A 15038-nucleotide genomic window follows, 5' to 3' on the forward strand; every position below is an offset into this window, starting at 1 on the left:
TAACTCGAGCCTGCAGGGGAATGGAGTGCTGGGCAGCAAACGAGCTGTCCATAAACAACCCGCCGGCCCCAGAATCTACCAACGCCTGGGCCGTCACCGAGCCCTCCGCCCAAGAGAGGACAACGGTGATCAGTGGTTTATCCTTGCAGAACGCCAGGGACGAGGAAACTCCACCCAAGATCTGTCCCCGACAGGATCTCAGGTGCGAGCGTTTCCCGGATGGACCGGACAGGACTGCCGAAAGTGCCCACCAAGGCCACAGTACAGACAGCGACCCTCCTGACGCCGCGCGGCCAGCTCTCCCTTGGAAAGGTGAGCAAACCCCAGCTGCATGGGCTCACCACCAGACAAGCCATCCCCAGGAGGCATGGGAGGAGAGGGAGGAATGGGTGGGACAGAAAACGCAGGCACCAGTCGGTTGGGAGGCCTCCGCAGGCGTTCCTTGAGTGAAGGCCTCTCCCTGAGCCTAGTGTCAATCAGAATTAGGAAGGAAATGAGTGCTTCCAGCTCCACAGGTAGTTCCTTGGCTGCAATCTCGTCCTTCAACGCATCGGAAAGACCATGAGAAAAAGCAGCCACCAGAGCCTCATTGTTCCAGCCCACCTCTGCCGCCAGGGTACGAAATTCTATGGTCCGTGAACCCTGATGCATGGACATGAGTAATCTGGCAGCCGAGGCGGAGTGAGCCGGCACATTGAATACCCTATGGAAGGTGTCGACAAAGCCGGAAAACTCATGAATCACCAGGTCATTCCTCTCCCATAAGGGATTGCCCAGGCCAAGGCCTTGTCTGAGAGCAGCGAGATGAGGAAACCCACCTTTGACCTCTCAGTCGGAAAAGCGTGAGGTATTAACTCAAAATAAATGCCCACCTGGTTAAGGAATCCACGACACTGACTCGGCTCACCCCCAAAAGCGCTGTGGAAGAGGGGCTGAACCAGTCATACCTCTGGGTACCGCAGCAGCCACGGCGGTGGGTGCAACCACCAGAGCAGCAGCGGGAGCAACCACCGGAGTGACAACCAGAGTAAGGTGCGTGCAAGCAGAGTTTGCAACGCCTGAGCAAACTGAGCCAACAGGAGATCCTGTTGATCAAGTCTGGCGACTAACATGGGAAGCGGGGGTGTACCTGCACCGTCAGGATTCATGGCATTCGTGTAATGTCAGGGCAGGGTCACGCACTGACTGATGACAACCACCACCCACAGACCGGAGTCCCTCAGGGAGCAGAGTCTAAGTCCCAGGCTGCCCTTCACCAGGGCCCCTGATGGTGGGGATGGACTTGACACAGCCAGGAACCAGGTCGCAGCCCCCGATACACCCCAGCTGCGGTAATGGCCGCCGCCAATGGCGTGTAGCTGGTAGGGACCAGATAGACAAAGAGTAGTCGGGCAGGCCGGGTCGATAACAACGGGACAAACGGTACAGAACGGTAGACAAGAATAACAGGTCACAGGCCGGGTTCAGCATCGGAAGGTCAGATCAATGGAAAACGCAGAGAATGGTCAGCCAAAAGCCGAGTCACATTCCAGGAGAGCCACGAGAGTATAAACAGAGCTATAGTCACACTAACACACAAGACACGAATGCAAAGGGCACGTGCGGACAACAGGCTTATATGTGATCAACCACACCCCTCTGGGTGATGGACCCCAGAGGCCTGAAGGCATAAAAGACTCCCACCATGCTCTGCAGAAATCCAAGATGGATGCCAGCACATGGAGCAGCATAACCTCTGGGAAAAGGTAGGACCTTGACAAGAACTAACACCAGGAAATTATTACACCTTCCTAGTCTCTGCTCTGGTTGATAATAGAGTACAAGGAAATGTGAACATTACATCTGGAAGTACAAGTAGGTTATCACACCAAACATAATTATGTGTTATTTATTATTACATGTTAAGGGGTCAGTTTATGTATATATTTCTCTGTATTATTTAATGACTGTATTTCAAGATGCAACAACATAATCTTTACAGTACTCAAGGGTAGCTGTGCTGAGTTTAAATATCTGTAAAGATAAATACTGCTGGATTAATGAGCCCATAGTCTTCAGATCTGGCTGCTGGTCTAAAATATGTAGAGCAATATTAAATACCATTGGCTAAGGCTTGCTTGAGGAATAGTGACTGGAGATGTTCCTGAACCTTGTCTACTTGCTATTGTTTCCTTCCTGATAACCTGGCACCAAGGCCCGGATCTAGGAGAATGCTGGGATGGGCTGCCCCCCCTCCCCCAGATTATAGTTGTGCCTCCCCCCAGGTCTCTGAGAGTGCATTCACTGATCTATGAGTCCTAGTGGGCCTCTGATGAGAACAGTTGATGTAAGGGGGCATTTGATGTAAAGGGGCACTGATGGGGTCATGTGTTGCACAGAGGGCAAATGTGGAAACTCTGCTGGAGACTAACAACTGATACCTGTTTATTTTGTAGTACCTGAGATTGTGAAGAACCTGAACACAGGCAATATCACCACCACTTCTATATCTCTGAGCTGGGACAAACCAGATGGAAATGCCAGTTCCTATTTCATCCAGATACTGGGAGATCCAGCTTCTAATAGGACTGTGACCACAACATCTGATACAATAGGAGGCCTGACACCTGGAAATTATTACACCTTTCTGGTCTCTGCTGTTGTTGATAACAATATACAAGGAAAACCTAACATTACATGGAAATACACATGTGAGTGATTACTATATTACAAATTATTTACTCCATTACTCCAAATTTATAACTCTACTATCAATCCAAAACGCTTGAATTGCTCTGCCTAGCACATTTTAATCTATCTTCCTATACACCTTTTAGATCCAGAGGTGGTCAAGAGCCTGACAACAGAGAATGTGTCTACAACTTCAATATCTCTGAACTGGGAGAAGCCAAATGGAAATGTCAGTTCATATTTCATCCATATCCTGGGAGAGCCAGCTTTAAATAAAACAGTGACTACAACATTCGATACCATTACAGGCCTGACACCTGGAAACTATTACACCTTCCTGGTCTCTGCTCTTGTTGGTGACAGTATACAAGGAGAAAGTAACAATACATCAAGATACACATGTGAGTGATTGCCTTACTAGATGAGACTTCCTGTGAATGCATTGGGCAAACAAATTCACTTACTTTACTTAAGCCCCGTACATACAATCAGAAAATTGTACAAAAAATGCCGCTTTTAAAGCGATCATATGATAATCTGATTGTTGGTATTCAGTATTGGTGAAAATTACTGGAAGGGACAAGCATGAAAATTTTTGTTGTATGATACCAGATTGCACAATTTTCTTTTCATCAGTACAGTATTTTCGTCCGAAAATACAATACAAATACATTACATCCCTTCTGAATTTTTAATCTGTTGTACGAGAATTTTCGTAACTTCAGTAACCTCTTTGATATCGATATGAGACTAGCATGCAAAAAAAAAAAAAAGAAGATCATTTGTCCGATATTCTCAACATACACGGGGCTTAAGACTTTCACAGTTTTTAAATTGTGCTAATTCAAATGAGTGCAACCATAACTTGAATATATGGTTTCTGCATTGGACAGGGAATAACAGAATGTATGATGATTGAAGAATGATGATTGTATGATGAAGAAACACAATGAGAGATATAGTTTAAGTATGCTGTTTTCAACAACTCTAGCTTAGGCTTCTAACAGTTCAATCAGTTCATTGGTTGCATAGAAATAATTATTTGGAGCCAATACGTGTCAAAGATGTATGACATTTATCCTGATATGTGACCAAATTGTTTAGTCAAGGCTAAACAAAGACCAGTCAGTTTCTCACATTATTGTTACTCTAAGGATTTGGGCATATTAGAAAGCATCTATGTTTCCATTAACCATAACAAATGGACTTTGTGTGAGTAACTTTAGTGCACATCAAAACACAATGGTGTGTAGATTAACTAAAAAATAGAGACAGTTCACTTGGCAAAGTTTCTGCACAACTTGGAAAGTTAATCTTCACTTAGCTGAGGAAATAAGGAAATATGTTTTCACTTCAGTCATGCAATCGTGTCAATGTTTTCTAATTGGCTATGCATATGATTGGATAGCCAAACTGAACAGACTGTATTTTTTAAGTTAAGTAAACCTTCATTTTGAAAGGTGACTATTCACTTTGCTAAGCAAAGAGCCTCTACTCTACTAGTAAATCAACCCTACTTGGGAAACAAAGAAACAAATTGAAATACTAGTAATAGTAAGTCATTATGTATAAATAATACAGAATGCACATGAACACTGTCTGCTCTTTTTGTGGTTATTTATTTCTTTGGAGTCTACTGATATGGGTACATAACATATAATTATAGGATGCAACACAACTTAATGATGTCTTGCAAGATGTAGCATGTGGCTGATCCCTTTGGAGGTCTAACACTTTCTTCTTGGAAAACTTTTGAAAAATTGCCCTGGAAAATGAACTGTTATTTAAATTAAAAAACAACATATACAGTACTAAACCGTTTTGTTACAAGTGCACTAATACGACTACAATTACCTGACTCATTGAATATTAAATTTTAATGTCTTGTGAGATATACCTAAATGTATCTGCTTCTTTATGTACTTTTAGTACCTGAACAAGTTAAGAACTTGACCACCAGAAATATTACCACTACTTCTATATTGTCCCATTACTTTTGGTCCCTTAACAAGTGGGAGGCACATATGCAAACTGTTGTAATTCCTACACCGTTCACCTGATTTGGATGTAAATACCCTCAAATTAAATCTGACAGTCTGCAGTTAAAGCACATCTTGTTTGTTTCATTTCAAATCCATTGTGGTGGTGTATAAAGCCAAAAATGTTAGAATTGTGTTGATGTCCCAATATTTATGGACCTGACTGTAGTACAGGAGATGACCAGAGACTGCAGGCATAGTACAGGAGATGACCAGAAAATGCAGACATAGTACAGGGGGTAATCAGAGACTGCTGACATAGTATAGGTGATGACCAGAGACTGCGGACATAGTGCAGAAGATGGCCAGAGACTTCGGACATAGTACAGAAGATGACCAGAAGCTACAGATATAGTACAGACATTGACCAGAGACTGAGGACGTAGAACAGGAGATGACCAGAGACTGCAGACATTGTACAGAAGATGACCAGAGGCTGCAGACATACAGTAGTACAGGAGATGACCAGAGACTGCGGACACAGTACAGGAGAGGACCAGAGACTGCAGACATAGTACAGGAGATGACAAGAGACTGCAGACATAGTACAGGAGATGACCAGAGACTGCGGACATAGTACAGGAGATGACCAGAGACTGCAGACATAGTACAGGAGATGACAAGAGACTGCAGACATAGTACAGGAGATGACCAGAGACTGCGGACCTTTGGGGAGCATGTGTGTGTGGAGGGGGGGTCGATAACCCGAATATGAAAGGTACCCGTTCCCACTTCCATGGAGTTGTCCTCCCCCTAGTCTTGTGGAACACGTGACAGGTCCCAGAAGACTATGGGGCCATTCATAAAACGCAGCTCTTCTCACGCATGCGCAGTGGGCACCCGGCTGTGGAGCCTCAAGCTGTCACAGCTGGGTGCCCACACTGAAGATGCTGGCGCCAGGGAGAGAAGATGGCCAGTGAAAGCAGGACACCGCTGGACCAAAGAGCAGGTTCCTCCGCACAATAGAGCCGCGCGGTTGGCCTGGTATTCTAACACTGTGGAGGCGATGGGGAGAATACCAGGCCGGCCACTCCATATTCGCTCCACAAGATGCCCAGACATTTTCCCCCATTTTTTGGGAGGAAAAAAATGTGTCTTATGGAGTGAAAAATACAGTGCCTTATGTACAATTCCTTGAGTTTAAATAATGTTATCTAAATGCAGTTTTGTGCCCACAGTGCTTAGTATACATGGATAAAATGGCATACATTCCTCTTAATGTTTGTGGTAATTATAATTTAGTCAGTCACATTCTTGGATATGGGTTTTTCTTTAATATCATTCAATTTTCTGTCTACTTTGTAGCACCTGAAATTGTGAAGAACCTGAACACAGAGAATATCACCACCACTTCTATATCTCTGAGCTGGGACAAACCAGACGGAAATGTCAGTTTTTATTTCATTCAGATCCTGGGAGAGCCAACTTTCAATAGGAATGTAACTACAACTTCTGACATTATTGATGGCCTGACGCCTGGAAATTATTACACCTTCCTTGTCTCTGCCTTTGTTGATAATATCCACGGCAACAGCTCAGTAATAGCTAACTATACAAGTGAGTATCAAACTTTATGCAGGCCACACACATATCAACTTCTAATTGAACTGTGCCTTCAACTTCTTATAGAGTAGAATGCATGAGACCTGTAAATTAGCACACCTTCCTGGTCTCTGCTCGTGTTGACAGGGTTGACAACATGTAAAAATATTGTGGGGAAAAAAAACAAATTTTATTTAATTTATTAATTTTCCAAATAATTGTGGTAATAAATTACAACTTCTAAAAACTCACAATGCCTCTTGCTAAATACCATGGACTGTCTACTTTCCAAAAAGTGGTCATATGGGTGTGTGTGTGTGTAGTGGAGGGGTGTACTGTCCTGGCATTTTAGAGCCTTAAGAAATTAAAGAGGCAGTCAGAACTGAAAACATTTTGTTACTAGATTCATCTCTAACTTTCCTCCATAACCATAACAAAAAAATTGTAGTTTATATTTTTACACAACTTGTAATACTTATATCTACAACAAAAATCATTGCCCAAATCTGAATGAACTAAATTGACACATTTGGAGCTAGAAGTGGGAATGCTATTCCAACATGCATCATATTTTTTGCTCCATAAGATGCACCTAGATTTTAGAGGATAAATACAAGAAAAAAATAATACTCTGAACCAATGGACTGCAGGCATAGTAAAAGAAATGACCAGAGACTGCGGACATATTACAGATGACCAGAGACTGCGGACATAATACAGATGACCAGAGACTGCGGGCATAGTAAAAGAGATGACCAGAGACTGCGGGCATAGTAAAAGAGATGACCAGAGACTGCGGACACAGTACAGGAGATGACCAGAGACTGCGGACATAGTACAGGAGATGACCAGAGACTTTGGACATAGTACAGGAGACAACCAGAGGCTGCAGATATAGTACAGGAGATGACCATAGACTGCGGACATAGTACAGAAGATGACCAGACACTTCAGGCATAGTACAGGAGACGACCAGGGACGGCAGACATACTGTAGTACAGGAGATGACCAGAGACTGCGGACATACTACAGAAGATGACCAGAGACTGCGGACATAGTACAGAAGATGACCAGAGAGTGCAGACATATTACAGAAGATGACCAGAGACTGCAGTCATAGTACAGGAGATGATCAGAGACTGCGGACACAGTACAGGAGATGACCAGAGACTGCGGCCACAGTACAGGAGATGACCAGAGACTGCAGACATAGTAGAGGAGATGACCAGAGACTTTGGACATAGTACAGGAGACGACCAGAGGCTGCAGATATAGTACAGGAGATGACCAGAGACTTTGGACATAGTAAAGGATACGACTAGAGACTGCGGACTTAGTATACATGGATAAAATGGCATATATTTTTCGCATTAAATATTTTTCGCTCCATAAGCCGCCCCTGACCATAAGACGCACCTAGATTTTAGAGGATAAAAGCAAGAAAAAAAATTCTCTGAACCAATGGACTGCAGACATAGTACAGGAAATGACCAGAAACTGCAGACATAGTACAGGAGATGACCAGAGACTGCGGACATAGTACAGGAGATGACCAGAGACTGTGGACATAATACAGATGACCGGAGGCTGTGGACATAGTACAGGAGATGACCAGAGACTGCGGACATAGTACAGGAGATGACCAGAGACTGCGGACATAGTACAGGAGATGACCAGAGGCTGCAGACATAGTACAGAAGATGACCAGAGGCTATGGACATAGTACAGGAGATGACCAGAGACTTTGGACATAGTACAGGAGATGACCAGAGACTTTGGACATAGTACAGGAGATGACCAGAGGCTGCGGACGTAGTACAGGAGATGACCAGAGACTGCAAACATAGTACAGGAGATGACCAGAGAATTTGGACATAGTAAAGGATACGACCAGAGATTGCGGACTTAGTACAGGAAATGACCAGAGACTGCGGACATACTACAGGAGATGACCAGAGACTGCAGACATACTACAGGTGATGACCAGAGGCTGCGAACATAGTACAGGAGATGACCAAAGACTGCAGACATAGTACAGGAGATGACCAGATAATGCGGACATACTACAGGAGATGACCAGAGGCTGCAAACATAGTACAGGAGATGACCAGAGACTGCAGACATAGTACAGGAGATGACCAGAGACTTCGGACATAGTAAAGGATACGACCAGAGACTGTGGACTTAGTACAGGAAATGACCAGTGATTGCAGACATACTACAGGTGATGACCAGAGACTGCGGACATACTACAGAAGATGACCAGATACTGCGGACATAGTACAGGAGATGAGCAGAGAGTGCTGACATAGTACAGGAGATGACCAGAGACTGCGGACATAGTACAGGAGATGACCAGAAACTGTAGACATAGTAAAGGAGATGACCAGAGACTTTGGACATAGTAAAGGATACGACTAGAGACTGTGGACTTAGTACATGAGATGACCAGAGACTGTGGACATACTACAGGAGATGACCAGAAACTGCGGACATACTACAAAAGATGACCAGATACTGCAGACATAGTACAGGAGATGACCGGAAACTGCAGACATAGTACAGGAGATGATCAGAGACTGTGGACAGTTTTGTGCCCACAGTGCTTAGTATACATGGATAAAATGGCATACATTCCTCCTAATGTTTTTGGTAATTATCATTTAGTCAGTCACATTCTTGGATATGGGTTTTTCTTTAATATCATTCAATTTTTTGTCTACTTTGTAGCACCTGAAATTGTAAAGAACCTGAACACAGAGAATATCACCACCACTTCTATATCTCTGAGCTGGGACAAACCAAACGGAAATGCTAGTTTTTATTTCATTCAGATCCTGGGAGAGCCAACTTTCAATAGGAATGTAACTATAACTTCTGACATTATTGATGGCCTGACGCCTGGAAATTATTACACCTTCCTTGTCTCTGCCTTTGTTGATAATATCCACGGCAACAGCTCAGTAATAGCTAACTATACAAGTGAGTATCAAACTTTATGCAGGCCACACACATATCAACTTTTAATTGAACTGGTCCTTCAACTTCCTATAGAGTAGAATGCCTGAGTCCTGTAAATTAGCACACCTGCCTGGTCTCTGCTCGTGTTGACAAGGTTGACAATATGTAAAAATATTGTGGGGAAAAAAACTAGTTTTATTTAATTTATTAATTTTCCAAATAATTGTGGTAATAAATTACAACTTCTAAAAACTCACAATGCCTCTTGCTAAATACCATGGACTGTCTACTTTCCAAAAAGGGGTCATATGGGCGTGTGTGTGTGAGTGTGTGTAGTGGGGGGGTGTACTGTCCTGGCATTTTAGAGCCTTAAGAAATTAGAGAGGCAGTCAGAACTGACAACATTTTGTTACTAGATTCATCTCTAACTTCCCTCCATAACCATAACAAAACAATTGTAGTTTATATTTTTACCCAACTTGTAATACTTATATCTACAACAAAAATCATTGCCCAAATCTGAATGAACTAAATTGACACATTTGGAGATAGAAGTGGGAATGCTATTCCAACATGCATCATATTTTTTGCTCCATAAGACGCACCTAGATTTTAGAGGATAAATACAAGAAAAAAATAATACTCTGAACCAATGGACTGCAGGCATAGTACAGGAAATGACCAGAGACTGCAGACATAGTACAGGAGATGACCAGAGACTGCGGACATAGTACAGGAGATGACCAGAGACTGCGGACATAATACAGATGACCAGAGACTGCGGACATAGTAAAGGAAAGGAGAGGACCAGAGACTATGGACATAGTACAGGAGATGACCAGAGACTGCAGACACAGTACAGGAGATGACCAGAGACTGCGGACCTTTGGGGAGCATGTGTGTGTGGAGGGGGGGGCGAGTACCCGAATATGACAGGTACCCGCTCCCACTTCCATGGAGTTGTCCTCCCCCTAGTCTTGTGGAACACGTGACAGGTCTCAGAAGACTATGGGGCCATTCATAAAGCGCAGCTCTTCTCGCGCATGCGCAGTGGGCACCCGGCTGTGGAGCCTCAAGCTGTCACAGCGGGGTGCCCACACTGAAGATGCTGGCGCCAGGGAGGGAAGATGGCCAGTGAAAGCAGGACACCGCTGGACCAAGGAGCAGGTTCCTCCGCACAATAGAGCCGCACGGTTGGCCTGGTATTCTAACACTGTGGAGGCGATGGGGAGAATACCAGGCCGGCCACTCCATATTCGCTCCACCAGATGCCCAGACATTTTCCCCCATTTTTTGGGAGGAAAAAAATGTGTCTTATGGAGTGAAAAATACAGTGCCTTATGTACAATTCCTTGAGTTTAAATAATGTTATCTAAATGCAGTTTTGTGCCCACAGTGCTTAGTACACATGGATAAAATGGCATACATTCCTCCTAATGTTTGTGGTAATTATCATTTAGTCAGTTACATTCTTGGATATGGGTTTTTCTGCAATATCATTCAATTTTCTGTCTACTTTGTAGCACCTGAAATCGTGAAGAACCTGAACACAGAGAATATCACCACCACTTCTATATCTCTGAGCTGGGACAAACCAGATGGAAATGCCAGTTTTTATTTCATTCAGATCCTGGGAGAACCAACTTTCAATAGGAATGTAACTACAACTTCTGACATTATTGATGGCCTGACGCCTGGAAATTATTACACCTTCTTTGTCTCTGCCTTTGTTGATAATATTCACGGCAACAGCTCAGTAATAACTAACTATACAAGTGAGTATCAAACTTTATGCAGGCCGCACACATATCAACTTTTAATTGAACTGGTCCGTAAACTTCTTATAGAGTAGAATGCATGAGACCTGTAAATTAGCACACCTGCCTGGTCTCTGCTCCTGTTGACAAGGTTGACAACATGTAAAAATATTGTGGGGAAAAAAACAAATTTTATTTAATTTATTAATTTTCCAAATAATTGTGGTAATAAATTACAACTTCTAAAAACTCACAATGCCTCTTGCTAAACACCATGGACTGTGTACTTTCCAAAAAGTAGTCATATGGGTGTGTTTGTGTGTGTGTGTGTGCAGTGGGGGGGTGTACTGTCCTGGCATTTTAGAGCCTTAAGAAATTAGAGAGGCAGTCAGAACTGACAACATTTTGTTACTAGATTCATCTCTAACTTTCCTCCATAACCATAACAAAAAAATTGTAGTTTATATTTTTACCCAACTTGTAATACTTATATCTACAACAAAAATCATTGCCCAAATCTGAATGAACTAAATTACACATTTGGAGCTAGAAGTGGGAATGCTATTCCAACATGCATCATATTTTTTGCTCCATAAGACGCACCTAGATTTTAGAGGATAAATACAAGAAAAAAATAATACTCTGAACCAATGGACTGCAGGCATAGTATAGGATATGACCAGAGACTGCAGACATAGTACAGGAGATGACCAGAGACTGCGGACATAATACAGATGACCAGAGACTGCGGACATAATACAGATGACCAGAGACTGCGGACATAGTACAGGGGATGACCAGAGACTGCGGACACAGTACAGGAGATGACCAGAGACTGCATACATAGTACAGGGGATGACCAGAGACTGCAAACATAGTACAGGAGATGACCAGAGGCTGCAAACATAGTACAGGAGATGACCAGAGACTTTGGACATAGTACAGGAGACAACCAGAGGCTGCAGATATAGTACAGGAGATGACCATAGACTGCAGACATAGTACAGAAGATGACCAGACACTTCGGGCATAGTACAGGAGACGACCAGGGACAGCAGACATACTGTAGTACAGGAGATGACCAGAGACTGCGGACATACTACAGGAGATGACCAGAGACTGTGGACATAGTACAGGAGATGACCAGAGAGTGCAGACATATTACAGAAAATGACCAGAGACTGCAGTCATAGTACAGGAGATGATCAGAGACTGCGGACACAGTACAGAAGATGACCAGAGACTGCGGCCACAGTACAGGAGATGACCAGAGACTGTGGACATAGTAGAGGAGATGACCAGAGACTTTGGACATAGTACAGGAGACGACCAGAGGCTGCAGATGTAGTACAGGAGATGACCAGAGACTTTGGACATGGTAAAGGATACGACTAGAGACTGCGGACTTAGTATACATGGATAAAATGGCATATATTTTTGGCATTAAATATTTTTCGCTCCATAAGACGCACCTGACCATAAGATGCACCTAGATTTTAGAGGATAAAAACAAGAAAAAAAATACTCTGAACCAATAGACTGCAGACATAGTACAAGAGATGACCAGAGACTGTGGACATAGTACAGGAAATGACCAGAAACTGCAGACATAGTACAGGAGATGACCAGAGACTGCAGACATAGTACAGGAGATGACCAGAGACTGTGGACATAATACAGATGACCAGAGACTGCGGACATAGTACAGGAGATGACCAGAGGCTGCGGACATAGTACAGGAGATGACCAGAGGCTGCAGACATAGTACAGAAGATGACCAGAGGCTATGGACATAGTACAGGAGACGACCAGAGGCTGCAGACGTAGTACAGGAGATGACCAGAGACTGCAGACATAGTACAGGAGATGACCAGAGACTGTGGACATAATACAGATGACCAGAGACTGCGGACATAGTACAGGAGATGACCAGAGGCTGCGGACATAGTACAGGAGATGACCAGAGGCTGCAGACATAGTACAGAAGATGACCAGAGGCTATGGACATAGTACAGGAGACGACCAGAGGCTGCAGACGTAGTACAGGAGATGACCAGAGACTGCAAACATAGTACAGGAGATGACCAGAGACTTCGGACATAGTAAAGGATACGAACAGAGATTGCGGACTTAGTACAGGAAATGACCAGAGACTGCGGACATACTACAGGAGATGACCAGAGACTGCAGACATACTACAGGTGATGACCAGAGGCTGCAAACATAGTACAGGAGATGACCAGAGACTTCGGACATAGTAAAGGATACGACCAGAGACTGCGGACTTAGTACAGGAAATGACCAGTGACTGCGGACATACTAAAGGAGATAACCAGAGACTGCAGACATACTACAGGTGATGACCAGAGACTGCGGACATACTACAGAAGATGACCAGATACTGCGGACATAGTACAGGAGATGAGCAGAGAGTGCTGACATAGTACAGGAGATGACCAGAGACTGCGGACATAGTACAGGAGATGACCAGAAACTGCAGACATAGTAAGGGAGATGACCAGAGACTTTGGACATAGTAAAGGATACGACTAGAGACTGCGGACTTAGTACATGAGATGACCAGAGACTGTGGACATACTACAGATGACCAGAGACTGCGGACATACTACAAAAGATGACCAGATACTGCGGACATAGTACAGGAGATGACCAGAGGCTGCAGATATATTACAAGAGATGACCAGAGACTGCGGACATAGTACAGGAGATGACCAGAAACTGCAGACATAGTACAGGAGATGATCAGAGACTGCAGACATAGTACAGGAGATGATCAGAGACTGTGGACAGTCTTGTGCCCACAGTGCTTAGTATACATGGATAAAATGGCATACATTCCTCCTAATGTTTGTGGTAATTATCATTTAGTCAGTCACATTCTTGGATATGGGTTTTTCTGCAATATCATTCAATTTTCTGTCTACTTTGTAGCACCTGAAATCGTGAAGAACCTGAACACAGAGAATATCACCACCACTTCTATATCTCTGAGCTGGGACAAACCAGATGGAAATGCCAGTTTTTATTTCATTCAGATCCTGGGAGAGCCAACTTTCAATAGGAATGTAACTACAACTTCTGACATTATTGATGGTCTGACACCTGGAAATTATTACACCTTCCTTGTCTCTGCCTTTGTTGATAATATCCACGGCAACAGCTCAGTAATAGCTAACTATACAAGTGAGTATCAAACTTTATGAAGGCCGCACACATATCATCTTTTAATTGAACTTGTCCTTCACCTTCTTATAGAGTAGAATGCATGAGACCTGTAAATTAGCACACCTGCCTGGTCTCTGCTTGTGTTGACAAGGTTGACAATATGTAAAAATATTGTGGGGAAAAAAAACTAATTTTATTTAATTTATTAATTTTCCAAATAATTGTGGTAATAAAATACAACTTCTAAAAACTCACAATGCCTCTTGCTAAATACCATGGACTGTCTACTTTCCAAAAAGTAGTCATATGGGTGTGTGTGTGTGTAGTGTGTGTAGTGGAGGGGTGTACTGTCCTGGCATTTTAGAGCCTTAAGAAATTAGAGAGGCAGTCAGAACTGACAACATTTTGTTACTAGATTCATCTCTAACTTCCCTCCATAACCATAACAAAAAAATTGTAGTTTATATTTTTACCCAACTTGTAATACTTATATCTACAACAAAAATCATTGCCCAAATCTGAATGAACTAAATTGACACATTTGGAGCTAGAGGTGGGAATGCTATTCCAACATGCATCATATTTTTTGCTCCATAAGACGCACCTAGATTTTAGAGGATAAATACAAGAAAAAAATAATACTCTGAACCAATGGACTGCAGGCATAGTACAGGAAATGGCCAGAGACTTCAGACATAGTACAGGAAATGACCAGAGACTGCGGACATAATACAGATGACCAGAGACTGCGAACATAATATAGATGACCAGAGACTGCGGACATAGTAAAGGAAAGGAGAGGACCAGAGACTATGGACATAGTACAGGAGATGACCAGAGACTGCAGACATACTACAGGTGATTACCAGAGACTGCGGACATA

General features: G+C 43.3%; 1 protein-coding gene across 1 annotated transcript in view; it reads left to right on the forward strand.

The window, feature by feature from the left end:
• Window positions 1-15038, forward strand: part of LOC149460091 (uncharacterized) — a 370510-nt gene that overhangs the window by 31837 nt on the left and 323635 nt on the right. Inside the window, 7 exon segments of the mRNA XM_089680163.1 lie at window positions 1762-1854; window positions 2436-2690; window positions 2817-3071; window positions 6015-6266; window positions 8982-9233; window positions 10736-10987; window positions 13922-14173. Coding sequence (XP_089536289.1) covers window positions 1762-1854; window positions 2436-2690; window positions 2817-3071; window positions 6015-6266; window positions 8982-9233; window positions 10736-10987; window positions 13922-14173 — 1611 coding nt within the window.

The sequence above is a fragment of the Staurois parvus genome, unplaced genomic scaffold (genome assembly GCF_062004578.1).
Source record: "Staurois parvus isolate SC_StPar_1 unplaced genomic scaffold, SC_StPar_1.0 ptg000235l, whole genome shotgun sequence".
Lineage (NCBI taxonomy): Eukaryota > Metazoa > Chordata > Amphibia > Anura > Ranidae > Staurois > Staurois parvus.